The sequence below is a fragment of the Athene cunicularia genome (genome assembly GCF_003259725.1).
Source record: "Athene cunicularia isolate RWA chromosome 1 unlocalized genomic scaffold, athCun1 chr1_part1, whole genome shotgun sequence".
NCBI lineage: Eukaryota > Metazoa > Chordata > Aves > Strigiformes > Strigidae > Athene > Athene cunicularia.
In genome coordinates, this window is record NW_020799091.1 from 3,375,164 (window position 1) to 3,403,049 (window position 27,886).

Genomic DNA, 27,886 nt, shown 5'->3' on the forward strand with positions numbered 1-27,886 from the left:
TGTTTCATGGATTGTGCCTTAGAACATCCATTTCTTGCTACATACTAGGTGTAGATGTTTTAAGTTTAGTGAAAAGAAAACAATGTCAAGGCACCCAGCTCCAGTGAACTGCTGTTGTTAGAGCTCCGTCTGGGTTACGCTTACCTGGGGCTTCCTGCCAAAAGTAGAAGTTTATTTATATAAATATTTGCAAGATGCTGCTTGCGGATGTTGATGACTTTGCAAAGTTACTAGTTACAAGTTGTAAATATTAATTGAACCACAAATGGGCTGTGCTTTATTGCATTTTAATACATTCAGAGATTTTTTTAATATGCAATTAAAGTTATTGCAAGCAAGGAAATTGTAGATAAAATACCATGTTAATCAATTCAAATTGTACAAATGAAAAAATGCCTCCCACAAGCTGTGATGGCCAATCCCTGAAATTTATGATTTAACAAAATTTGGCCTAGGTTAAAAAGAGTTTAAGAAATGATTTGATCTAGGAAGATTAAATCTAATAGACCATAATAAAATTGTGTGACTTTTATTACGATTTGTTGAGAAGAATGAGAAGAAATGCCTTTAGTTAACAGTAAACTATTCCGGGCTTCTGCAGGCTCTATTTCTAAGACCACATAAATTTGGAGTTTGCATTTTCTCCCTACTTTTTAGTGTCCTTGGTTGTTGGAAACCTTGACCAGAAGACAGATCACCACAGGCACAGAAAGTTTCCCAAAGAGAACCTGGAATAGTTGGTTGGTTTAGCATGGATAAATATGACTTCTAACATTTTACCAAATTCAGGAATATATGCTAAAGGGTCTACAGTCTTGAGATCAGTTCAAAGATCCTGAAAAGGTATAGACTATGTTAAGGCTCCCACTACAGAATAAGGATTATCTAAATAGAAGAAATATATAATTATCTAACACAGAAGAAAACCTGATTATAAACTAGAATTTTACTACTCCCATCAACTAGATAAACTGAGGAAAAATAGTCAAATTCGTCCGGGGGAGACTGTATCACTGCTCTAAGCACACTATTTGCCAAAGTCTTGTTTATGAAATTCCTTACAAAATTTGGAAATATCAAATTCATTGGGTAGATTTATGGGGTGCAGCAGATGCTCTGGATTATTCAAAAGAAAAGCTGAGATTTGTGTAATATGTATTAACTACGAGAGACAGGTTTACAATTTCAGCACAGAAAACAGTTTACCTATTTAATGACTCCTAAGACTCCTAAAACTGATAAACTATAGTGAGATTAAACATCATATAAAAATATACAGGAAAACAATGTTTTAATTGACAGCGGGTTTATGAAATAATAAAGCTAGGGAAAGGGATAATTTAAAAACTAAATTAAATATTAACAAATAACAAATCAATATTGATTCAATATCTACAGCTTCATTATTTCTTCAGAACAGGGTGGGGTTTGTGATTTGTTTCTCTTAGTGTACCATGATTATTATCGTTTGGATAAAAATGTCCTTCTGGTCATTTTTTTGTGATGTTTTGGTCCAGACGATGATGATTTTTTTATATACTTGGCAGCTCTCAATTAGTGGCTACACAAAAAGCAGCACGTACAAGGATTCTGAGCAAGGGCATTGGCTCCTCAAGCACGTCATATCGACAAACATGTGCCACATCCAACAGTCAACATCTCGTTCTCAACTGATACACAATGATGCTGTTTGAAATGGAAAGGTCCTGACACTGACAAATAACTGAGAATATCGCAGAAAAAAGGAGGTTTAAAGAAACAAAAATCAGTGGTGGAGTTGGTGTGGACTTCTTAATTGCTTAAAACATTACTATGGTTGGGTATAGTGCCCTGCTGCACTTCAAGATTTTGCTTTAATTTCACTAGACTTGAGGTTTAGGTGTTAAATTTTACATTTGTTCTTTAAGCAATCGAATCTATTCGTGCAAAAACTCCTGTTCCATAAGAGAAATTAATAATGACAATAAACAAGTAAAATCAATACAGGCTTCTGATCTACAGTTAGCTTTACGTGACCATGCCTTGAGTTTCCATTTAAATAATACAGGAGTTTTAAGTTTTAAATGTTTGAATCTCCCTGTAAAAAGAGACTGATTAAAAATGGGCAATAACAGCACTACTGAGTCACTGAATTTATGACCTGCTGATCCTACTGAAATATTTTAATTCTGCAGAAAAGTACGCAGAGAAACTGTAGATTTATGACACCTCTTTGACAGAAATAAGTTGCAGGTGTGTTAATATGTAGAAAATACCCTATTACCCAGAAAGATTGTAATAAACATATTTGTTTGCTCAAAAAGAAAATAAGGGCAGGGTATTTCTATAAATCTCAAATAGTTGTGATGGATGCTAGGCTTTTCAGTTAACAGTGGAGGGCAAGGCTAAGTTACAACATTAATATAAACCTGCTAATACTTTGATAACTTGCTGATGCAAGTGGGAGTAAGATGCTTTGCATTGCCAATGAGAGCTATGCCCAAACGTATTAATCAATCTGGTTAAGAGCGGCTTAGAAACTGAAATGGAAAGTACAGAAAATGGTGTACAAAATCCTTATTTAAGGGGATGGTTCTTCAGAGCTTTTCCCAGAAAGTGATTTCTTGACACGGCTTTTGCCAAGGTGTGTCAAGAAAAGCAACTGCTTTCATTTTAGTCCTACAAAATAATAACTACAGCTTGATTCCTGCCTAAGAAAGCTGGTACCTTTCTGTAAAAGCTTGATGTTGTTATACACCAGTTACTGGGCCCTGACCGATCTCAGTCTAATCTGACAGTCAACACGCATAATGTGAAGAGGTGGCTCAAGGCATTTCAGCACAGAAGACAAAAGTGAATTCTGCTCCCTTGAGGGTGAGCGACTGGAGTCTTGCTGCTCTTACCCTGAAAGGGGAAAGGCGGAGGCTGAAAGGCAGAGACAGACCTGAGATACATGAGACTGCTTAAGAGATTATTCTTTTTTTGGTGTCGTTTGATGTGGCGGCCGCTGCTGCGAGGCACACTGGATGGAGAAGGTGCTATCTTGTGCTGCTAGGAGCCACCAGCTGATACCCTCAGTGACCACCAGCCCAGTAAACCCTTCTCCTCCTCTGGCAGCTTGCTGTCTTGGGCAACTGCCTGCTTTTCCTGTGCCTCCAGCCCACACCAGGTTCACGTGTGGAAATTTTGCAGTTGTCAGTTGATTATATTTCTCTGGATAGATGACTTTTAACACCTTGCAAGCATGCAACAAATTCTTGACAGAAATAGCTGAAATAAAACAATAAGCCACAAGAACATACAATTTAAGACAACTATTATTTAATTGAAATGAAGTCTCATTACCTGTGTATGTGAAGGTGGGAGGCCTTTTCTGCCATAGATGCCAACCAGAGCAGCCTTTCCTAAAGAAACATTGAATTTCAGATGCACTGGGTGGTCGATGAACACCTGAGATCTCCAAAAGATACCAGGAGGGATCTTCTGTGTGGCTCGTCTGCCAACATCAATTTCTCCAGAGTCTATAAAACTGTCGTCTGGAAAGAAACTACTGGGCTTTCCTGCCAAAACACAGGAACAAAGAGCTTGGATTAGCCTTAGATCCTAAAAGTAATCCAATCATACTGGTATCTCTGACACTAATCTTGAGAAACAGTCTATTAGTGTCCTGAGGTCTTCAGAGTACTTTGTCTAGCCAATCCATATGATTCTGGGAGGAAAACTGGCAGGGTTATTCCTGGCTTCAGTAACTGTTTTGTTTGAAAACATGAACATGGGAAGAGCAACCTGGAGAAAAACGGCCTTTTGTTTAAATTGTAACATCAGAGAGTATGTAATTACATTCTGAAGATAAGAATAAATCACCCGACACCGTATCTTAAACGAGCATAAGTTCACGGATGGAGAAGTTGTCATTAAATTAGAAAGAGAAGTGTAGTAAGAGTGAGGCAGATGTGTCACAGAAAGGAATGGTAGTGTGGAGAATAGCAGCATGAACGATGCCTAAGTGGGGAAAGGAAAATATTTCTCTATTAAATTAATTTTTGACAGTGCTAACAGTATTTGAAATTTGTTCAACAGTCCAAAAAAAAAAGCTAAAGGAAAAAAAGGACTGAGAAAAATGAAGGAAATCATACCCTGCACTTGAGTAATATCTACTAAGAAACATGAGAGGTTTTAATTGGGTTTCAATACAATCTTTAAAGGGTGTTACAATTATCCATCTTTCAGACGACAAGCAAACGGAGGCAACTGTTTCTTAAAGCGACCACCAGGCTGAAGAGCCAGATGCCAATCAGTACATGCCACAACGTCCAAAGGGAGTCAGCAGGGAGCTGGGCATCCCTGGAAAACACATCTGAGAAACTGCAGGTTAGAAATTCATACACTCACAGTTCTCAAAACTGGTGGCTGCTTCAAAAAAATCTGGACCCCAAGGAAGCCCAGAGAATGAGGGGCTGAAGGAAAAATAAAATGCCAGGATGTTGTCTTTTCAGCCTTTGCTATAACCAGTGGCCACAGCTTTACCTGCACTGCAGAAAGATAATGAAGGCGGCAACTGTTCAGCAAACAGCCTTTATTTAAGGACACTTCTAGGTGAAAAGTATGCAGTAGCGTCACCTGAATGATTTTGGCTTAAGTAAGGAGAGCATCATGTCACCAACAGGGTCTAATTATTAATTTCAGAAATTCAGATAAATCCGTTATCTCCGTGCCATTACAGCACGCTGCTCTGTTTGACAGACGAAGCAATTCTAAGAAAATGAGAAGGAATCTTTCAGGTACATACAACGTTTTGTAGGAAAATCACACTGTGAGATTTTGGGTTTTGTCTTCCAGAACCTACATTTGGGAAACAGGAAACAAAAAAAAATCTTTTCCTACCCATCATGAATTCAAGTCAAATAGTCTTAGAATTTACTTGTTGTGTTGAAAAGGTGATTGGTAGAACGACTTTTAACTTTATGGTTTCAAACGATAATATTTCTTATGATATTATACAGCATTATTTATAATATTGCCTTCAACTTCTCCATACACCATCCCAAGATAAATTCTTCAGGAGAAACAGATTTCAACTGTTAGTTGTGTCTAAAAATCTGTATAGAAATTACATGCATATTAACAGAAGTCTCTGAATACGTTTCTTTGTGGGATGCAGAATTTTTCTTTTTTTTTTTTTTTTTTTTTTTTAATTAAGTAGAAGTTTTTAGCAGAACTATTGGTTCCAATAAATCTAACCCCTGATTTAAAGTTAGCAACTGCTTAAGTACACTGCTGGAGCGGGACCTGATGGCAGGTTTCATCTCTGTGCTATCTTGTGGCAGAAGTTTTATGCATCTGAGCACAGTCTAGAAAGCAAAGGGTGTGCACACATTCATGAAAAAAAAGCTCCCGGTAATTTTATAAGATCCTAGTTTATCTCTGTTCATTGCATTCAATTAAATACAGGGGGGAAATCTGCTAATGTTTTATCCTGTTTTAGTCAAAATGTGTATTAATAGAGATAATCAGAAGCAGCTTAGGTAAATGGGCATACTTTCCAAATTATTTTGTGATGATACAATAAAATTGTCTAATGAAAATTAACTAGCTTGATTCCGAAGGGGATTACTTTATCAGCTGGATTGTTAATATTTATTTGGAACACTAAAAATTACTTTTCACACTGTCAGGATTAAGGGACACGGTTCCCATGTTTTCATGCAAAGTTTCAAATTCCATTATGGTAAGATGAAAAGATTCAGTTAGAAAAGAGCAAAAGACATCACATGTTTTTGTTCAAATGAAGGATATATTTTTCTGATCACTACTGACATGTTTTATAGGTTCTTAGAAATTCATATGAAAACCTGAAGTGTTTGATCTGCACCCTGATTGTCCATTAATAAAGACTGTACATCAGAGTGAATCAGGGAAGGTGAGGATTTAATAGGATAGATGTTGCTGTGCAAGAGAGAGCCTGGAGAAGATGAGCACGGTATGTATTCTGCCTGTACAGGGAGCAGCAGCTGCTCATGCGACCAAAATGCTTCTGTGATTGCAAAAGACAATTTCACAGAAATAACTGTTTGTACACGCAATTACAAAGTTTATGTCTCCTCTTGGCGGACAGCTGTATGTCTAGGAAGCTGATACCCTGCGAGCTGTTGTATCGTGTTGCCAGCAGTTGACATTTATCCTGATGCAGAAGTCCAAAGAAAGGCTCTCTTCACCAGGCTGAGCTCAGCCCCTGAAATCCATCTGTGTTTCATCAGTTTTAGCCTACAGTAAGATCAGGCCCTATGGACTGGATACTTCATACAGAAAGCACAATGAAAGAAAGCCATTTCAGCTTCTAATCAGAAATTAGGTTTTAATCAGAGTATCCGACTCCTTAAAATTAACTTCAGGTCCGAATTCTTAATTGGGCTGTCAATTACTTCGCTCTTTCCACACAATACCTTGAACTTTTTAGTTGCTGTAGCAACTATTGCTAAGTTATTTGGATATCAAAATGAACTATTTCATTTCAGGCCTTGCTGAATCTGCCGGTATTTTTGACAGCAAGACACCCTGACTCATCAAAACACTTAAGAACGCACATTTCTCTGACTTCAATCGCAGTTAATTACATGCTTAATTGTAAGCATGTGATTAAGTGCTTTGCTAAACAGGGATGGGCTTAAACACAGGTAAAGGCTGTGCTGGAGCACAGCCACAGGTGAGAAGCAATTACTGAGAACTGGCAAGACATTGGTAATGATTCATTCAGATCAGCTGTAAGGATATTCTAACACATTCCAGCCTGTTTTATTGTGATCAAGAAGACCTTCAAACATATTTCAATCCGTTTTTAATAAATGTCAATCACATACTTTCTGATTTAGAATAGCAGCCATTCAATGCTGCCAGGCCAGAACTAGTTTTATAGTCACTTGATGGGGAGAGAGATGCACTTTAATGCTGGGCAGTGTCACTCCTGCAATAAAGGTGTTGTCCTGGAGTGTTTTTTTTTTTGTCAGGACAAGATATTCTCCTTTAAAGCCTACAGGTGTCCTAAGATCTACACGAAGCACTAACTTGAGGGGTCTTCTAATGGCATAACTAGGGTATTACCCAGATCTTCTCTTTTAGCAGAGCTTTTTGGCAGCTATTAAAACTTCTAATGATGTCACTGTAAGCATGGCTAAAAAAAAAAATAATAATCAAGTGGAGGTCTTTGATTTGGACGGCAACTTTGGATACATCCATTTATTTTCATTTTGAGTTTCAAAAGGAAACGGACCGATCAAAACTAGATATTTCAAAAAAGAAAACATATGGCAAGTTAGAGGGGGAAAAAAAGGATCTGTCATGAAGTATTTTTGAATACAACAGCAGGGACATTTGCAGCTTGCTGTACTGTCTAGTAAGGTTTGCTGAGAATAAGCTTGCTTAGCTGATTTTTCCTTGTAGCAACTTGATGTCAGCCATCAGTTGCTAGTAAATACGCTGTTTTAAGGAACACACATAATTATGGCCTTTATTTGGACTAATAAAGACGGATAAGCTCTTAAAGAAAAAAAAATGCTACAATTAATTTAAATTAAAGATATAAACATTGGCTCTCAGCCAAAGTCTAGGGAACTCTGTGGAAACTTTTAAGTTCAATCAGTTGCCAGAACAGTAGCACACTTCTTATCTCTTACCCACAAAACTTCCTTCCCCAAAATAACTACCAAAAATAGCCAATGGCTTCAATTTTACTGAAATCTGTTAACGTCCTATAAAGAAGCTTGGCACGTAAACAAAACAGCTTTCTGAAAATTTGAATTTCTCATTTCTCCAGCTAAGTCTTGGGAGGGATGAAGCACCTCACCTTTGCACAGATTACAGGTCCTTTTGGCAGTGCTGCCCCGATACAAAGCACGGTAAGATGTAAAGCTGCCAGATAATGCACTGCTGAACTGATGACCCATCAGTTGCTTCTATTTTCAGTTTACATTGCAAGCTGTTGACACTGTGATACTTTGTGGAGCCTCGGCCTTTTATCTGGCTACTTTGGCAAAGAGATATCCAACTCTGGAGTCCCAAAAGTCACACTGTAATAGCTCTTAGTAAATAGTTTGGTCCTCAAAGCATTGGGTAAAGGTGGCAATGAGTAGGCAAACCCAAACATTTTTGTACTCTTGTCGAGAAAGATTGATCCAATGCTCCAAAAATCATTTAATTTCCAAGACACATTTATTTCCCATGAAAACAGCCACTTGAGGCAGGGTTTTCAGGATGGCCTTCTCTAGCCTGTCAGAGATGGCACAGAGGGTTCTGCCTTGAGAATGCCTTAGATGTGTGGTGAGGGTTGCACACAGTTTTAGCACATTAGTGGACATCAGAAGGGTGTGAAACTCAGAAACAAATGGAAACAAGACCGACGACTACTAGTGCTAGATGTGAAAGACCGGAAAAAGCACCTAATGATGGCAGCATTGAGGGTAATGGAACATGAGATTGGATGGCTGGAGTTCAGAGGCAGACAGAGGACTCACAACATGGACACACACCAACCGTACCTTCACTGGTTCCTTTGCCTTTCCTGTCAGGTAACTCTAACCCTGTGCCCCCCGAAGGATATAAGGAGACGTCCGTTGGCACTGGCCAACTGCTGGCTGTGTCTTCCGTGATTTCATACATCTGCCCTTCCATCGGCTGCAGGTGCCAGTTTAGGCCAAACAGGTGCATGGCTGTGGTGAGCAATGAGAAAAGTCATCTTTTTCTGTTTGGGAGAGTTTCAGAACTATAGGGGCACTTTCTAAATCCTTGCTTCACTGCCTTATTAGTGGTCATTGCTTTAGGACAAGAATAGGATTCATGTAATTAGACAGCCCCTGCTGCTTCTACCATACCAACTCCCTAGGTCTTTCCACACATTTAAGCTTGTTTCGGATCACCTGTACCAATCCACTCTGCTTCTTCCAGCAGAACCACTCCTGACTTGTGGTCTGCATGAGAGAATAACCAGGCACAGTGTTTCAGAAAGCTCCCAAGGCTGGAGTGGCAATGTGGTAAACACAGAAATACAAGGAGTATTATTCATCGACATACCAGTAAAACCCAGGAAACTGAACTCTGGTTTGTTTTGCTGTATTCACAGTGTATTATATAAGTTCTTTCTTTTTGTTTTTGTTGGTTTTTTTAACCCACCAATTATACACAGAAGTTCTTATAGACATCTCTGACAGTTTTTTCCTGAATAAGACCAAGTGAAAACTTGGCAATTTAAGATCCATTTTGCAGACATGCCTTTGTGCTCAGCACCAGGAATGAGAACAACTATGACTGAGCACTCCTTAGCACAACTCAGCTTCTCCTATTCAGATCAAAGACACATCCTCAAGATTTGAAAACAAGCAGCACCATTCAGATTTGTATGATATCAGGGCACAGCTCTCTGTAGGTTTCTGTGCTGTGCAGTCATCCAGTGCACACATGAATCTATTTCAAGGCACTGCATAAAGACAAGTGAAGTTAAGGAACAAGACAGAATATTTAAAAAGCAAACACATGCATGAGGTGTATGGAAAATCATATGCTTATACAACTAATACTTGCCCCTTGAAAAGATAAACCAAAAGAATGTGCCTTCCTGTATCGGTTCTTCCATCCCCAACATAAACATTTCATACTCAATCAGTATCCACTTTAGCTTCAGGCTCTACACAGTTAAATGATCCGATATTTGCTACACTTGACATTTCTTTTTTAAGGGAATGCCTTGATATTTTACACTATAATTTCTCCAAGAAACTGTGCAACGGCACAAAAAAAAAAAAAAAAAAAAAAAAAAAAAAAAAGAGAGAAAGTAAACAAATAGAGCATTTTCATTGCCTATAGTTCTCGTTTTATTCACAAAGATACATCTGAGCCTGGCAAACAATGTCAGGGACAAGTGTTCAGTTTATTTAAACCTATGCCTCAGGAACGATCTCTTCAAGAGGATTGGAAAGTAATCTGAGTAGTTCTCCAAAAACAGCATGTTTAGGCACTTTAGCAAAATCAGTGATTTTTTTTCCACTTCAGTCTCAATTAGGTCACCTACCATTTACTAACATGAATAAGCTTGTCTTTGCTCTACTACAACATCACAAAACATAATGAAAGCAAAACTCTCCTTTTACCATGTAAGCAGGGACTGGGTTTGTTAACAAAGTCTTAACCATTAAGAAAGAAAATACTCTCCTAAAAATCCCAAACAGCAAGGAAGCACAGCAAGGAGGTCTCCTGAAAACATTTTTATACAGATACACATACCAAGAAGGAATGCTACCAACACCAAGTTGAATTACCAAGTGGTAATTCAACCAGGATACTTTAGGCAGAGGGTCCAGTATTTTCATGCGAAAGGAGGGTATTTACTTGGCAGAGAAACTGTTCGAGGGAAGAGAGGAAATCAGACTGGGAGCAAGGAATTTGCATCAAGCATTTGGCATTGCTGTGCTTGTATAATATCTTTGTGTTTATACAGCCCTCATCATCAGAGTGCCTGGGCACTTCATTGCTATTAACCTTATAAAACCTCATCAGGTAGGAATCTATTATTTCTACCTCACAGAAAGGGAAAAGAGAACTACAGCAGATTAAAAGACTGACTCAATTCACTTGTTTGGGCATTAAAATGCAATTGGGTGTAAATTCACTTAATTTACCCTAGGCTCACAGGTTCACAAGCCCTAACAGGCATTTCATGCACCCCTCTGCCCGCAGATTTTGTGCTAAACTTAGTACTGGATGCTGTCTGAGAATGCCATCCAGGCTGGACCTCTCCATGGACCGGAGTTTAGATGCTCTGAGCATGTGCAAGTTTCCATGTTTAACCACACGGAAACTTGTAGTTCCAAACCAAATGAAAACTGTACTCATCTACATAGGTCCAGATTCCTTTGATGGCCCTAAATGCTTAATCCCAACTCCACCTACCAGATGACTCCATATTACAACAACTTGGATGAGCTTTTACCGGGCATCACTGGCTCAGGCAGGAAATGAGCCTGTGGAATTTTTTTTCACTACACCATTTGACTTGCTCTGTCTTTTGAATATCACAGTCTAAGTGCCACACAAACACTCAGGAACACACTGAAAGGCTATTGTTTCCCCAAAAGGACATTGTTTCCCTTTCTCTCCTTAGGAGGAATTTATTGCCTGTGGTTCAGTATTTACTGCAAGAAAATGAAGGTAAAGAACTCAGCATTGTTTTGGGTGTAGTGGGAAATCTATGAGCATTTCTTCCAGGAATGTAAAATGCATTTGAAAACACCTGAGAGGAAACATCTTATGCAGGGAACTTCTTGCTTCAGTGTAACGAAAGAATGGGTATCCTGGAAGTGCTATGGTTTTGTTGCATGTTATCCGTCCCCTTGAGCAAGTGAATCAACCATTCCATGTCATGATTCATTCCTAAACATTTGTAAAATGTCTTACAATGTCCCAACGTAGAAAATATGATAGAATTATCTGTAATATAGATATTGTGTTATCACAGATATAAAATGCTTGCATTAATATGTTAATTTTTGTCTTTGGTTAATAGATTTTGTCTAAAGCAAAATGCTTCTTGTGTGCATTGATCCCATCATCACGTAGATCATAGAATCAAAGAATCACAGAATGGTTTGGGTTGGAAGGGACCTAAAAGATCATCTAGTTCCAACCCCCCTGCCATGGAGAGGGACATCTTGCACTAGACCGGGTTGCTCAAAGACCTGTCCAACCTGGCCTTGAAGACCTTCAGGGCATCCACAACTTCTACAGGCAACCTGTTCCCATGTTTCAGCACTTTCATAGTAAAGAGTTCCTTATATCAAATCTAAATCTACCCTCTTTTCATTTAAAACCATTACCCCTTGTCCTGTCACTACAGGCCATGGTAAAAAGTCTCTCTTCATCTTCCTTATAATTCCCATTTAAGTACTGAAAGGCTGTAAGAAGGTCTCCAGTGATGACCCATAAAAATGAGATCTATGCACACCAGGCATACAAAAGTACACAAATCTGAGAAACACGGAGAATTATTTGAAAATAATTTTGTTTACTAAGCAGTTTCAAAAGAATTCAGAAAATGGAGTGCAAAATTTGGAGCTAGTGCTCTATTCAGGGTTTCTGATTTGATGCTTCTAACAACAAAATAAAAACCTATAAATATTCCCACCTATCATGAAATTTCTGCTGCAGGCAGGTAAACACAAAAGCCTTCCTGAAACCAGAACAAAGAGTTTGATTTACTTTGGAAACACAGTCTGGCAGCAGGTATGCTATTAGGAAATCACCTGATTGTTTATCATGACTATCTTCCAAATACCAATAATGTTTGACTGGCAAGCTGGTGGAAGATTCATTCCTCTGTTTGCTTCCACTAACTGCCATGCTCATGCTAAAAAGTCACCTAGTAACAGCAGTGGATGTTTTGGGTCTCTACTTGTCAGCAGGATGTTGATGCACACAGTTATTTAAAGGTTTTAGGAGAGGCACAAATAAAACTTGTTCTGTGCTAAACTATGCAAATTTCCTTCTTGTGTAAAAAAAAAAAAAAAAAAAGACCATAATCAGGGAAAAACCCTGGAACCATGGATGAGAGGCAAAGTCATATACTTTGAAGTGTTAATGTTCCTAAAAGCAAAGTGAAGCTGTAAAAATAGTTTGAGATTCCTGATGTTCTCAGTCTCCAGGTCAATGGAACCCACTGTTGACATTTTCTCTGGCTTTTTTTTTCCCCCCTCTGCTCAGCTAGATGTAAGACGTGTCTCACAAAGAGCAAATGTTCTCCTAAAAGGCCCCATGTTCTTCTCCCTCTCCCTCCCCAACATGATGCTTAGTAGATATTCAGATATTGAAGGCTCCCCATGTATTAAAAGAGCACACTGCAATTAACAATCATTAAAGTGTACCCTTTTGTAAAATACCATGTAGCTCTCACTGCCTAGGAAGCCTCATGACGTGCTCTTTGCAGAAGCTTTAGTTTTATTTCCCATGGCTAATAAAACTCTTCTGTCTGCCTTCTCTTGGAATGGAAACAACACTCAGTGAAAACCCTGCATGTGTCCTCTCTGGGCTGTTTCAGCACCAACAACTTAGATGATACAAAGGCATCCAGGGCCTCTGGCCCATTATGCTCGTGTTTTGACATCAAATCTTTGACTTGCACAACTTTTTAATTGTAGCTAAGTGCTTAGCAAAAAAAGTGCCCTGAAACATGCTGAGTGGGTAACAATTTTTTCTGTGGCAGAATAAACCACCTTATCCTCAGTCCTAAGTCACCTCTGGCCTTCCTCTTGGTGGGAAAAAGAAGGAAGCTGAACTCCAGTCCTTTCAGGGTTTAATTACTTTGCTGAGTTCAGCATTTCAGCCACGGCAGTGTGATGTGGCTATTCATTTGCTGGACTCAGACTCACTTTAGCAAAGCAAATTTACAAAGAGTTTAGCATCAGCTAAGCTATTTAAACCATCCAAATAAAGTTCATATTGGTGGAACCAAGTATTCAGGATCACGATTCTTTTGATTTTAACACATTATCTCTTCCTGTATTTCATTATTCCTATTCCATAGCTGTTTGTGGAGCAACATTAGCTGATCTTATTAAGCCAAATAAAGACAAACCCCGTTTCCAAGTTTGTTTTGAAGAAACCCAGGCTTTTGGGTATCTTTGTATTCTTGCTACTTGCTTATGACACAGCAAAACACTAAAGTCAAAACAACTTACTCAGCGGAGCAGAGAACAAAGAAACTGATACAGCATTCAGGATGAAAAAGGACAAACAAAGATAATAATTCACATGGTCAACAAAATGGACATCTCTTGGGACGGGTTGATGGAGCGAAGGAGTTAGCGGAGAGAGGCAGATGATTGTGATAGATCACAGGGAGAAGAAAAGACAAGACATGCTTACTGGAGCATATGAGACCCCCAGAAACCACACCAGTCAGCAAAAAATTGAAAAACACAGTGCTGGCCCTTTATTAGCTTGTTGCTTTTCCCAAAGCAGCAAGCTAAGTCTAATAAATAACCAAACCAATCAATTGTGATGCTTGAAATTAAGGCTATGGTTGAAGCCACCAGCTGCTTCAATAGTGTTTGTTAAATGCATTCTCACAGTGGCTCACGGGCGCTGCTGCTGCCTTCTGCCTGTCCTCCCCAAGCAAAGTCCTGCAGGTCCTGCTGCCAGCCTGGTGATTCTTCACCCAAAAAAAAGCTCCTAGAGAAGCTAAGGAATTAATAAAATCACAGCTGCTTTACTGTTAACAACTGATCTTGCCCTGAACAAGGAATAAAGAGTATCTCAGAACGGAAGCTCAACAAACGACGAGTTAACCATCACCACCATGAGCGTGGGGCACAGCCTGGCTTTAGAGCAAGCGCAGAGCGTAAACGACACGCAGACACGACAGGAAGCCCCAGGGGCTTGTCATCTGGAAAACTTACCCGGTCCCTTCACGCTAAGAATGCTCCATGACTTGACTCCACATTTATCTAAGGATGCCAGTATATTTTGCATAAATAACACAGGGAAGTACATAAGCTTTGGAAAAGCCAGGCTTCTCTGCACATCCACCGCCCCCTCCGCAGCTCAGCTGTACTAACACTGGGCTTGATCTGGAGAAGAGTTTGGCTCTACTACTCCGCTTCTATAAGCACTTCACTGCACTGGGGACAGCAAAGCCAAAGCCAGCACAAGCCAAAGGGCCACTCCTGGTACAGAGAACGGTTTTCCAAAGCCCCTCAGTGTGGCACGGGGCAAAGGAGAAAATGGGAAAAGATGGCGTGAAAAGGAACAGCTGATAGGCACTGATGCCATTACAAACAGGAATAAAAACGAGGAAGAAAGGGGAGGAAGGTGAGAAAAATATAGAATGGGGGGAACTGAGAAAAAGAAGGTTAAGAAAGAGCTAAGGAAAGCTAAGAAAATAAATAAAAGAGACTTAGAACAGGAAAAACAGCTGGAGCTCAGTCAGTGGTTGAGAAGACATTTATACAGCTTGTTTCTTTGCTCTCCCCTCTTTCTGTGGAATCAGGCTTAAGATATGTAGTGGTTACATGTTCCGCTTTAACCTTCAGGTTTGACAGTCAGACTTATAGTAACACGCTCTCTAGAATGAGACCTGAGGTTTGCTTTTTCTCCTAATTGAAAAAAAGCTGAATTCCACCACTGAATTACTCAGGGCTAATTTTGACTCAAGTAAATGTATTGCTTTCACTCCTGTCTCCAGAATAAACTTGACTGTAATTATCTGGATAACTGTCTCTCTCTACACTGAAATTACATGATTTCTGTAGAAGTGGAAGAATTGACTGTTGCAGAATTAATCATATTTTTGTGACATTCAATGTTATGAAAAGGAGCCTTTCAGCATGAAATAATCACTGGTTTGTCAATCTTCAATAAATCAAGGAAGAGGCATGCAAGATTAAGGAGAATAGAAAGAGTAAAACAAACATTAAAAAAAGATATCAACCAGTTTGTTTTTCTCTTACACTGCTGTAGCATTTCAGAGGTGGACAAGGCTTCTGTGTCCCAGCAGAACATACCAATGCGGTGAGAGACGAGGATTGAATTGGTTCTATGGCCCTACTGGTGTTGGAAAAGGGTAAAAGCCTGGATTTGTACCCACTCTCCTTGTTTGTAAGGTCAAGTCTTGGCTCAGACAGATCCAAGCTGTTGTTCATCTAAGGGCATGCGACACTTTGAGTGTTGCAGTTATTTAATACTCAAATACCTAAGAGGTTCTAAGGGCTGGAGTTGAAATCCAGGATCCTGATTAAAGATCCCCATGGTTTGTAGTATCATGAATTCACATCATTTATACATACCAGGGTCACTGAGTCTGTCACTGCGGGACAAGGAGACAGGGAGGGATTCCTGCAAGGCCAGTTCTTGCATGGACTTCGGCAGTTGCCTTGCAACCAAAAACTCTGCACAGCACTCTGTGATGCTTCCAGCATTTAAAATTATTTCCCATGTGTAAATGCTTTCCCTCAGTGGCTTAATGCTTTTACTCAAGGAATGGAAAACCTGACTTCAGAAATCATCCTCTGCCCAAATGAATGTGAGCTTGCACACCAGGACAGGACTGCAGCCATGTGGGAACAGAGAGTCCTGCACACAGTGCCCTCCAAAACCCAGCTGGATTGGGGCTGCTGCGCAGTTAGAAATGTTAAATTAATAGGTCACAAAGGAACGGAGACCAAAAGGCAGCTTGATTACATGTTGTTTAAGTGAAGACTTTCAGGTTGTGGCTGGGAGGTCCCATAGCTCTGCTTCCTGGCCTGTTGATTTATTTGACACAAGACGATAGTTAAGAAAAATAAAAAAAAAAAAAAGGCAGAAGGAGGGACATTTAGGGTAATGCTCACTATTGTAAATTCCCCATCTGCGCTCCTTCCGGACTGCTCAGTGATTCACCTTCAATGAGAAAAAAAGGGTTTACAAGCCTCCTTCGCAGCCTGGGGATGAAGACACTGACAGGCTGGGCTGTTAGTACTTTGTACTGAGAACTGGAGAATCCGTGTTCACCCATCCCTGGCTGAAGGGATTAGGATGAAGGATTTAGATGATAAAAGTGAGAGATAGCTGTGTTACGCTTGTTTGCAGGGTTTTTTTTTTCAGACCTCAGATGTCCTAGAGTAAGAGGCAGGTGCTTTCACAGAGAGCTCAGTGCAGACACGTGCCATGGGATACACCCTGTGTTACCTGGGACCCTGCCTGCTCCCTGACCATTCCTCCACATTCAGAGAGCAAACTGGGCAAGTTCCAGGAGCAGCTCTTTCAGAGATAATCGAGGTTTCCTCCTTCCCCCAATCAGAATCACCATGTGCAAAGGAGGAATTCAAATGATGGAGAGCTTCCTACCTTTTAAAATTTTACCACCAGAGCAGGAACTGCCTCTTGGGAAAACAAAGCATTGTGGTAACCACCTAAAGTCCTGGGCGCAAGTGCATTTACTTGCTTTGATTTGTCAAACCAGTTATTCTTTGACCCTTCCTGACTGAAGAGCTGTATCAAAGATTTCCAGGATAGAAGCAGATAGTCTACCAAATAGTGTTAGTTCCTTCTTAGGAGAACAATTCATATTTTAATTTAGTTCCCAATTGCTCTTAATAGGGAAGAGAAAAAGCTTCCAGCTGAAGCAACACATTTCTTTGAAACTTTCAAGGAAGTGACTAGAAAGACATGTTATAAAATGAAGCAGTTAAACTCAATGTTGTTCAATGCAAAGAGTCAGCACTTCCTATTCAATGTCTTCCTAATTATCCCTGGGGATCAAAGACTTTCAAGTGATTGCCTGTCCATTCAAACCGCTAATAGATGATCACTGGCCCCTCCAGTGCTACAGCAGCTTGTTGGATGCTCATAATTTCCTTCAGGAAAGAGAAAATGCAGTTTTAAATAGGTGTATTTAAATATTTTTTACGGGCATTTTAAGGAGGATTTTTTAAAGTGTCAACCTATCGAAAAAAAAAAAAAAAAGACATAAAAATGGTGTGGCTTATCCAAGGAGCTGTCTGCTTAAATACAACCTGTAATTTCCTTCACCATCTACACCACTGTGAAAGTAGAATTGGAAGTTAAAAGATGGACCTCAGCAACACTTTGCTGCTATTAGGCAGCTTACCGCACTGAAGAAAATTATTTCAGCCCCCACAGCTCTAGTAAATTTGGTGTTACACATGCTCAGTCCTTTCTCAGTAAAATAATATTTTCCTGTCTAGATACCCTTTCTGGCAGAGACCATATTACTATAAATATTACTAGAGATATTTCTTCAAGATCAAAGTCAATTATAAGATGGTCCCACTGTACCTCTAAATGGAGTTTTAATTTGTGTATATAATATTAGAAATAATGGTTTTCCCATTGGGGTACTCACTTCAATTAGAGAAATGAGGACAGGCAGCCCTACCAGAGGGCCTCCTACCTTGCTTTGCAATTACTGAAATTCTGAGCTAGCCTGTTGTGGACAGTATAATTTTACAAATGCCGTTTCATTAGACACATATAAACTGTGAGATCCTTATTAAAAGGGTGTAATTTACATAGGTAAATCAACAACCTCTCACATTTCCTTCCTTATTATCTCTACCAGATATTGTCAGAAAACCTGCTTTCCCCAATTAATATAATAGGTTGCTTAAAAGTCTAAAAAATACAGTTTGCTGTGTAAAAGTCACAAACACCTGTCGTCTACCACCCCAGCACGAGAGGTGGGGTCAGAGTTTAAATCTAGTATCCCAGTTTAAGGGTTAAGATCGAAATATTGTTGGAAAATGTGATGCGTGAGCTGATCTCTCAGATGGCTGCCTGCTCATCTATCCTTCTGAACACGAATATGATTTTATTATAAAGACAAGTAAACGATTTGAGAGCACTGCTTGCGGTTTAATCCTAAAATCAGCTGAAAACTGCATTAGTGTTATTAGTCACCATGCACATTCTAATAGCACTGGAGCCCCAGTTGGGCTGTGCTAGTTGATGGAAGAAAAAAATAACAAAACTACAAGCTCAGAATCCCTTGATGTCCAAAGCAGAGGTTTAACTTGAGCTTTACTTAGCTGGAGTCAATCTAGTGACTTTAAGAGCATGATGGAAGTGCTTCAAACTCAGAACAAATTTCCACATTTCGTAGATCAGGGCCAGAATGCTCATCAGCATCAACAAAACTGAGCTCCAATGCATAATCCTATTGGCTTGGTGACTTTTGGAAGAGATCTGAGAAAATTTAATCTGCACATGTATTCAGGAGCATCTCACTGTTTTAACTACTTCAGATGACAAACGGATAGGAATGTTTAAAGCAGACTAAGAAGGTTTTCATTTATTTTTCTAACTTTTCTTTACATAAACTTGAAAAACAAGCCGATTGTTCCAACAGTTTTTTTTTTTTTTTTTTTTTTTTTTTTATCCTGTACAAAAGTTCAGCAAATGGATACAAATGTACAGTCTGGGAAAGCTGATAAAGTGGGTGACACAGCACAATTAATGACACTAGAATTTTTTTCTGTCCCCAGACCAGACCATGCGCAAAATCCAGCACAGTACTTTCAGGTACTATAAATCTAAGTGAATGGTTCAGATCAGTGTGAAAAGCTCTTGCAATAACGAAACTTAACACAACCTGATGATTTGTTCCCTTGGACTCAGAACTAAATCCAGCACATAGATTAAGGCAAGTGCTGGCAAGTGCAACCCACAGTGTTCTCTTAAAAGACCCACAGCCATCTCTACATTTAATTACATCTAAAAAAAGCATTTTCTAAAGAAACTCAAAGTTCGCCAAGTCAAGCACTCAAAAGTGAGCAAAGAACAGAATTAAGATTGCTTGTGTGATTTTTAGATCAGTCCCTGTATGCATATGTACTCTGTAATAGTCTTTAATTCCCTCATCACAGGCTATTTTTTTTTCCACTGGCCCAACGCTGAGCAGAACAATTGCACCGAAATTGCCACTCAACCCTGGCAACTCCAGCATTGTAGCATGTTCAATTGCTTTCTAGGGATGCCATATGTGCAGCCTGGTTGGTAGCAGTAGGAGGGGGTTGGAAAGGGAAGGCATACACTCAGTGCAGACTCTTTTGCTACTGCATTCTAAATAGGTCCCTAGTGAGCATGTGTGAACTCAGATTTTCTAGTTTTGTGGCAGCCAACTCTGGGTGGATCAGGGATAAGATAAAGCACACACTATTGTTTGTTCTTCCTAATAGAAGTGTCACGATTCTCCATTACCTCCATGCTTCTGAAATATGAATATAAAGTAATACTAGATCCAACAGCAAAGTTTTGCATGTGGAAATGACTACATTGGCAGTAGGAATCCAGACCCTTACTCTCACGAGTTTATTTAGGGTATGTTCACCTGTGATTACTTAGGCCATGATGATTTTCTTTCATTATTAAATACGACTGCATCAAAGCGCTTGCTCGGAGACATAGTACACTGCCTCATCCCTTCATCCCCAAAGACTACGTTGGTAGCAGTGAATTAAACAGTACTAAGCAGTGTAACTTTAGATAGTCTATACCACTGATTTGTTAGAAGGGACTCTACCACATGATTTTGGCTCTGGTCAGCCAATACCTTCTCAATTCCTGTGCACAGTACAGCTAGCAAGGACCAGAGATCATTCTCAACAAATAGCTTGGGTATGACCATCCATAAGAGTTTCACACTATAGAAATGCACCCATTCTGGACCAGCTGGATGCCCAGAATGGTCCCACGTGCATGTTTCACAACCTGGAGTAGCCCATGATCCAGCTTGACTGAAGAAGATACTAATATAAACAAACTGCTACTGACCACTTGGATTGATAATGTTTGCAATATCATTATGTTTAGACTGTGGGATTTTTTTCACCGAAAGCCTCAGGAAGCCCTTTTGATACTTGATTTCATTATCATTTCTGCCATAATTAAATGAGATTCTGCTCCACTGATAGTCCAATTAGAGTATCTTTTGAAATACTTAGTGTAAGCATAGCCATCATCTCTGCTAACTGCCTCATTCTGCTTTGCTTTTTAAAGAGTCTCTTTGCATAATGAAGTGATGCTACAGTTGTACTAGGCGAGCAAGGTGCGATGCTGCTGCTGTGTTATGTGCTACCATATTTGAAAACAGCTAACATATGCTTTTCTCATCATCACTCTAGGCAAAAGCTTTTGACTGCAATAAGGAGAGGGTTGGAAGTTAAGGTATGATAAAATCAAATAAAGCAGAAGATTGGAAAAGCTGGTGATGGGTGGGAGAGTTTATTAGTTTTTCATTTAAACACAGAGATTCAACAACCTCTAACCACCTATCTATTGAGCATCAGACTCTGATATCTCAAAGTGAACTGTATAAATGGTCCTTTTGGAGCTTTTAAGTTTCAGCATAAACAGTGGTGTTGAAGTCTTGTCACAGAGGGAAGGAGTGGATTAGATTTTTTGTTCTTTATCTTACAGGTCATCTAGTATGTTACCTAGGTAGTATACTTAACAACACCACTTCACTTAACACTATAAAGATGTATATCTACTACACAGCTCAACTTTAACTACAGGTAAAAAACCTTAGAGAATGCATCGTTGCACATATCCAATAGAAATGTGTGACCTGGCTGCAAATCAGGCTTTGAAGCCATCTTCTAATTTATGCTATAAAAGGACAGGAGAGAAACACTAAACTATAACTGATGAATATTTTTCACTGTCAGTGACATCCCTAACTGAGCTTACTCTCACGACTACTTACCCACAAAAATGTATGACAAACACTGAAAGCAAGCCCATTATGGGAAACATTTATTTCTGTCTCCACTTAACTGCAATTAAATTATGTTATTTCACACTAATTTGTATGAAACAAAAACATGGACTTGAGAAGAACTCCTTCCAGTAGATATTAAGATCTGTAAAATTGATTCCTTTTCAGCGTCTGTGTGCAAAGGTCAATCTAAGCCGTGAAATGAAGATTATAGCAGCACATCTGTGCCACTGTCATAAAGGCAAGGCCAGCACTCTCGGTGTCATCATGCTGTTATTTTCTTTTCTGGAGCCTTACAGCAACTATAAAAACTCACTAAAAGCAACTGATAAAAGCTTATAAAAGCTGAGAGCCCGTATCTTACCATTTAGCAAAACCAGATGGAATTAAACTCACCCCTCCTTGTATTAAAGTTTGTTAAATTTAAGACAGGATCAGGCATCCAAAGGGCTAACTGGGATGTTATGTGACTGACGGCTGGTTTCATGGCATGTTGATGCAAACTCCAAGATCAGATGGAGCCCTCTGGATATACAGCCCCAACCTCCTTTCGACCAGTTAAAGAATCGGTCATACTGGTGGTCTGCTTCTAAATGGAAGTCATTCTTCCAGTGATCCCACAGTGATGAAAGAGGATCGGACTTTGACAAAAGGACCTCTTCATTCAGTGTCAAAATGAAACAATAAGCAGATTTTTTTTTTTTTAAAAAAAAAGTAATATATAAAACCCCAGAACAATAGGGAAACAGAGAGTAATCTATATAAATCTAAGACCATGCAGAGAGTTCATAAAGGAAGATGAGGACATGAAGAAAAAAAAATGGATGGCTTGAAAACACCAAAGAACAATAGAACATTTTTTAAGTGTATTGAAACCTAGTAAACGGAGCAACAATGTAGCTATTTACTTGATGGAAAGGGGGAAATTGATAATAGTGTTATAGTACAGGCTAAAGTGTTCAGTAAGAATTTTTGTTCTGGTTTTTGAAAATAAATACGATAATGCAATTACTTCACAGGAAATAAGGTTTTTTCCAGTCCATTAATAACCAAGAATTATATTAAACTACATCTATACAAGGACAAACATTTTTAAATCTGCAGGCTCATTTAACTTGTACCCAGTAAATGAGATAGCAGAAGAGGAATCCGACTCACTGATTAATACTGAACCAGCTACCGAGAGATTAGAACGGGGTTAATGCTGTACAAATATTTGAGAAGGGAAAAGAAGAGGATGCAAGTCACTTCGATCGGGTAGCCTGACACGTACTACAGACAAAATAATGGAAAACAACACAGAATTCAACTGATGAAGAATAAAGAAAGGGAATGTATGGTAACTCAGGCCAACCATATTGCTTTTCTGAAAATCAGATCTTAAGAAACAGTTACTCATCTTTTGACAAGATTACAGTTCAGTAAGACATTTGATTTAATTTGGTATGACTTTTGATTAAAGAAACAAGAACTTTCCAGTGGTGAAAAGCAACGTATACCTGTTCTTAAAAACTAAATGAAAGACCTTAAAAATCATCACTGCTGGTGAATAACTATCAAATGTTAAAATTTCCTGTGAAATTCCACAATTAATAGCCAGCCTGAAATTATCCAACATTTACTTCAATGTTATATAAGTAAATATAATATCATGGATGACTAAAAATCCAGATGACTCAAAGACTGTTCAAGTGAAAAATACAATAAAGAGGACAGAACAGATGAACAGAAGAGCTGGACAGCTACTAAATTTGAATAATTCAAACAAAATGTGCTTAAGGTTCAAACAAAATGTGTCAAGGGCCAGCTTATACCCTTAGGATAAAGGATGGCAAGTTGTGTCCATGAAATGGGACGCTGGCAACTAAAAAGCAGAGAGTGAAAATTACTTGAGGAGTAAGCATAAGACGATGCTGTGTAACAGTATCCTGATGTAATTTTTATAGCCAAAAAGAGATCCTTACATGTATAAATTGGGAAAATGTGAACTGAAGTAGGTATGTGACTTACCTATGTAAAAATAGTAGAGTAAGTAACTGGAGTTTACCAGCCTTCAGTGTCCTAAGAGGTCAGCCTACATGATCTAATAGTGTTTATGGCTTTTAAGATTGAACATTAAGAAAAGAGTTTTAAATGAAAATTACGAGAATCTTCCTACTTCTTCCTGCTTTCAGCAAACACTGAATGAGTTCCTAAGAGGTGCAGTGCTTGACCATGCTCTTTACCAGTATAGACTTTGAAGAAGTGTTAACTGCTTTGTAAACCAGAAATTCTGCCTGAGTTCAGGCCATGTTGCCATCAAATGGAATACCGACATTTTACCTTTTCCAGTACTATTTTCTGGCAGCGTCTGTCTTTCAATAGCACATACCTCATCATCTATTTCTCCTAACTCTGTTACAGATCTTATTTCAGTTGAAACAGTGAACGTTCTTTAATGGAGTTTCTATGATGAGTTTTTTAACACCCACCCGAATGAATTGATCTTTACAAGAATAGCTTTAAAGTGGGATCTTGTACCTTTAGCACCTTTATTTTAAAGCTGCAGTTAAATCACTTGTACTTCCTTTGCTCTAAACTATGAAGCTAATCGTAGCTGCTATCCAAACATACAGCGCAAAATCCAAACCATAAAAAAGATGCACACAATTCTTTAATAATACAAACAGCTCTTTTTGACTTTGCAGGTGACGGAAAATAAGATCTGAGTTAATATTCATATCACCATGCACCTAAACCTGCAACAAAAGTCAACAAAACTGTGAAATATAAGACTAAATAGGGCCCGTCTTGGTTTAATTTTGTGTCTTTCTCACTTCTCTGATGATTACTATCTTGTGTACAGGTAGTGTGCTAACAACCAAACACTTTTTCTTGGTCATATCGGTCAAAAGATATCCATAACATTCCTTAAGGTAGCTATAGTGAGCTCTAGTTTGAGGATCTATCTGTGCTTGGAACAACACTGATTGTGTGTGCATGTGGAGAGGAAGATACAGGAATGTCAGTAAAGGGGCTGAAACATTTGAGTGATTTACTATTTCACTGTGGATCTGACCAGGGAAAGTTTCTTTTGCCAGATTCCCACAGGCAGCTTTCCTGAGCTTGGTGCTACTCAACCAGCCTCTTGTAAACTTTACACACAGCAGCTGCCCTCAGTTGTTCCTTAACAAGAGTGAAGTGTGAGTGAAGTTAGCACAAAGCCCTGCGACCTTCCAATCTCTCTGCTACGGAACAAACAATGCAAAAAGATTCCTGCAACTCGGTGCACTTTTGAATGATCAGACAGAAGCTCATGTTGATGGCATCTCTTCACGGGGCTAAGACTATTTTCATGTCTCAGTCTTCCCGAGATAATTTACAGGGGCAAAATTTGGAGCTCGACAACAAAGGCAACAACAATAAGACCATTCAAAATTGGACCAAAGGGTCAACATCTGTCTTGATGTGTATTCTGCCTTTAGTCAAGTCAATCTCCAGAATCAGAAATATATAAAAACTTTCCCAGGGCTGGTCCAGCTCCCGTTGCAGACACTGGGACCAATGCCATTGGCTCTGACTGCATTTGAGCCAGTGCTAAACTAAATGGAGTTGTTGCAGTTTAACAGGAGTACGTGCATGAGAAGAATAAGGCCTGTATTTCCCAAATGACACTGGGGATGAAAGAAACAGCTCGATGCCATTTAAACTGTATGACTTAGTAAGGGAGTGGCACTAACCATGCTCGTATGCATTCGGTATAATGAGAGCCAGCTTTAACAGAAAAATGCCACATGTTCACGTTCTCCTGTAAAAGATAAAAATGGTAGTGATGGGTCATGATGACGGTCCCTCTCAACCAGTATCCGGAAATATTATGTTTCACAAACATCTAAAATACATAAAATAAGTTACTGGTAACACTATAGCACCTTTCAGACTGGTTCTGACAGTTTTATAGATTAAGGGTAAAATTAATTAAATGAGACCCAAAGTTACGGAGTGAACTGTGTGCAATGATTTTGTGAAGATGTGAAAGAACCAAGAAAGGACCTCACAGCTCCTCTTTAGGTAACAGTTTGACTTCATAATGTAAAGGCTTTGCTAGAACAAATTGTTGAGCTACCATTTCTGCATTTTATCTAAGATAAGATTGAAATAGAAAACATTGAAAGATTCTTGTAAATCAAAGGAACAAATGGCCACAGTAGCAAAATAGAACAGTTTGGGGCCAGAAAAGAAATATTAAAGCAGAAAATGAAATAAGCTTCTTGACAGGGTAATAAATTGGTTTATATCAACTTGAATAAAAAACTTGATATCAAGGTATAAATGCAGGATTAATAGATATAGCTCAGGTTTAATAATTAAGCATTAGCAACTTTTCTTATTGTTCTCAAGTGGCACATAAACACCATGGTACTCGGTATACTCTACATCCATAGCTAACTACTTAGAGAGCTAAGAACTTTGGAGAGCTGCTTTAAATTGGGTTTATTACATAGCATCAAAGAATCATGGACCAACCGAGCTAAAGTTAGCTTTCAGGGTGATTTTTAGACAATAAAAAGAAAGACACTTTATAAACACATCATAGTTCTAGCACAGTTTTACTGTCAAAGCATTTTGCCTGTAGCAAGCAACACTGTTCTTTAAGTGAAGCTGCATCTGTACAGAGTTCAAACGAACACAGAGCTGAAAAGTAGAGAGCGCTCTGACTCCAATCAAATGAATGACTGTTTTGGCTTCATAATATGTTTTCCAGCCTTAACTTTAATCTAAATCAAATGCCCATCTTTCTTGCTGTTCATGCAATGCGACCGCAGCACATGCCTAAGTATAGGAAAATTGCAAGTGCCTAACTACATCAAATTGTACTTCCATCTAGTCTGGAATCTACATCAGGCAGAGGATAATACCTTCTGTTTCAGAAGAAAGAAACTATTCTCCATCACTAATTCACTTAGAAACTGTTCCACAGATCTAGCCAAACAGCTGCTGGGCATGGAGATCTGGACAATCAAACAGGTCTTTTCTGTTGCTAAACTCAGAAATTGAGTCATTGTAGTGGGTGACTCCATTCTGAGGGGTGTCGAAGCCCCCATATGCAGACCAGACCCACTTCATAGGGAAGTCTGCTGCCTCCCTGGGAACCAGGTCAAGGACCTCACAGCAAAACTCCCTGCTCCAGTGAGACCCAAGGACTACTACCCATCTTAGTTTTACAGGTAGGTAGCGATGACATTACCAGAAGTCCTAAAGCAATGAAGAGAGATTTCAGGTCCTTGGGGAAACTGATTAAGGGGTCGGGGGTACAAATTGTGTTCTCCTCCATCCCTTCAGTTGGGAGGATGGATGCAGAAGAATACAGGAGAACTCAACAGATGAACTTGTGGCTCCAAGACTGGTGTTACCGTCAGGGCTTTGGATTTTTCAATCATGGGTTGGTATACAGGGCACCAGACCTTTTGGCATTAGAAGGGATGCACCTGTCCTAGAGAGGGAAAAGGATCTTGGGGCAGGAGTTAGCTGGGCTCATTGACAGAGCTTTAAACTAGATTTGAAGGGGGAAGGGGGCAGAACACCAGCCCATCTGAAGTGCATGTATACCAATGCACACAGCATGGGTAACAAACAAGAGGAGCTTGAAACCGTGATGAAACAGGAAAATTACGATGTCGTGGCTATTATAGAAACATGGTGGGATGTCTCCCATGACTGGAGTGCGCCAACTGATGGCTTCAAGCTCTTTAGGAGGGACAGACAAGGAAGGAGAGGTGGTGGGGTGGTCTTGTATGTCAGGGACTGTTATGATTGCTTTGAGCACAAGTGTAGTGAAGACATGGTGGAGTGTCTGCATTAGAATCAGGGGGAAGGCAGGGCAGATGTTGTAGTGGGAGTCTACTATAGGCCACCCACCCAGGACAGAGAAGTGGATGAAATATTCTATAGGCATTTAGGAGAAATCTCACATCGCTTGCCCTTGTTCTTGTGGTAGACTTTAACTTCCTAGACATCTGCTGGAAACATAACACAGCAGAGCAGGACCAGTCCCGGAGATTCCTGGAATGTGTGACAGATAACTTCCTGACTCAGCTGTTGAGTAAACCAACCAGAGAAGGTGCCCTGCTGGATCTCCTCCTTGTGAACAGAGAAGGACTGGTGTGTGATGTGGTGGTTGGAGGATGACTAGGGCACAGCAATTATGAAATAATGAGTTCTCTATCAGGGAGGCCATGAGAGGGGGCAGCAGAACTGACATCCTGGACTTCCAAACAGCTGACTTTGTCTTGTTTGGGCATCTGCTTGACAGGATCCCTTGGGAGATGGTCCTGAAGGGCATAGGGGCCCAAGAAGGCTGGGAGCTCTTTAAAAAGGAAGTCTCAATGGCTCAGAAGCAGGCGGTCCCCAGCTGCTCTAAGAGAAGTTGGTGACAGAGAAGACCACCCTGGCTGAACAGGGAGCTTTGGCTGCATCTCAGAGAGAAAAGGAGAGTTTACAGCTTTTGGAAGAAGGAGCTAGCCACTCACAGTGATTAAAAAGATGCTGTGAGGCTGCGCAGGGTGGAAATCAGGAGGTCTAAAGCCCAGCTGGCAATTAATCTGACTTCAGCAATCAAGGACAACAAGAAATGTCTCTATAAGTATGTGAACAGCAAAAGAAAGACCAGGGAGAGCC

The 27,886-nt window shown here is 39.6% G+C and overlaps 1 protein-coding gene across 9 annotated transcripts in view; it reads right to left on the reverse strand.

Annotated features, from left to right (window-relative positions):
- Positions 1–27,886, reverse strand: part of TENM4 (teneurin transmembrane protein 4) — a 601,633-nt gene that overhangs the window by 176,085 nt on the left and 397,662 nt on the right. For all 9 annotated transcript variants that reach the window (XM_026843650.1, XM_026843624.1, XM_026843595.1 and 6 more), the window contains 2 exons: positions 8,511–8,681; positions 3,325–3,539 (listed from right to left, as the gene is read on the reverse strand). In XM_026843650.1, the coding sequence (XP_026699451.1) occupies positions 3,325–3,539; positions 8,511–8,681 (386 nt within the window). The remainder of the gene's footprint in view (positions 1–3,324; positions 3,540–8,510; positions 8,682–27,886) is intronic.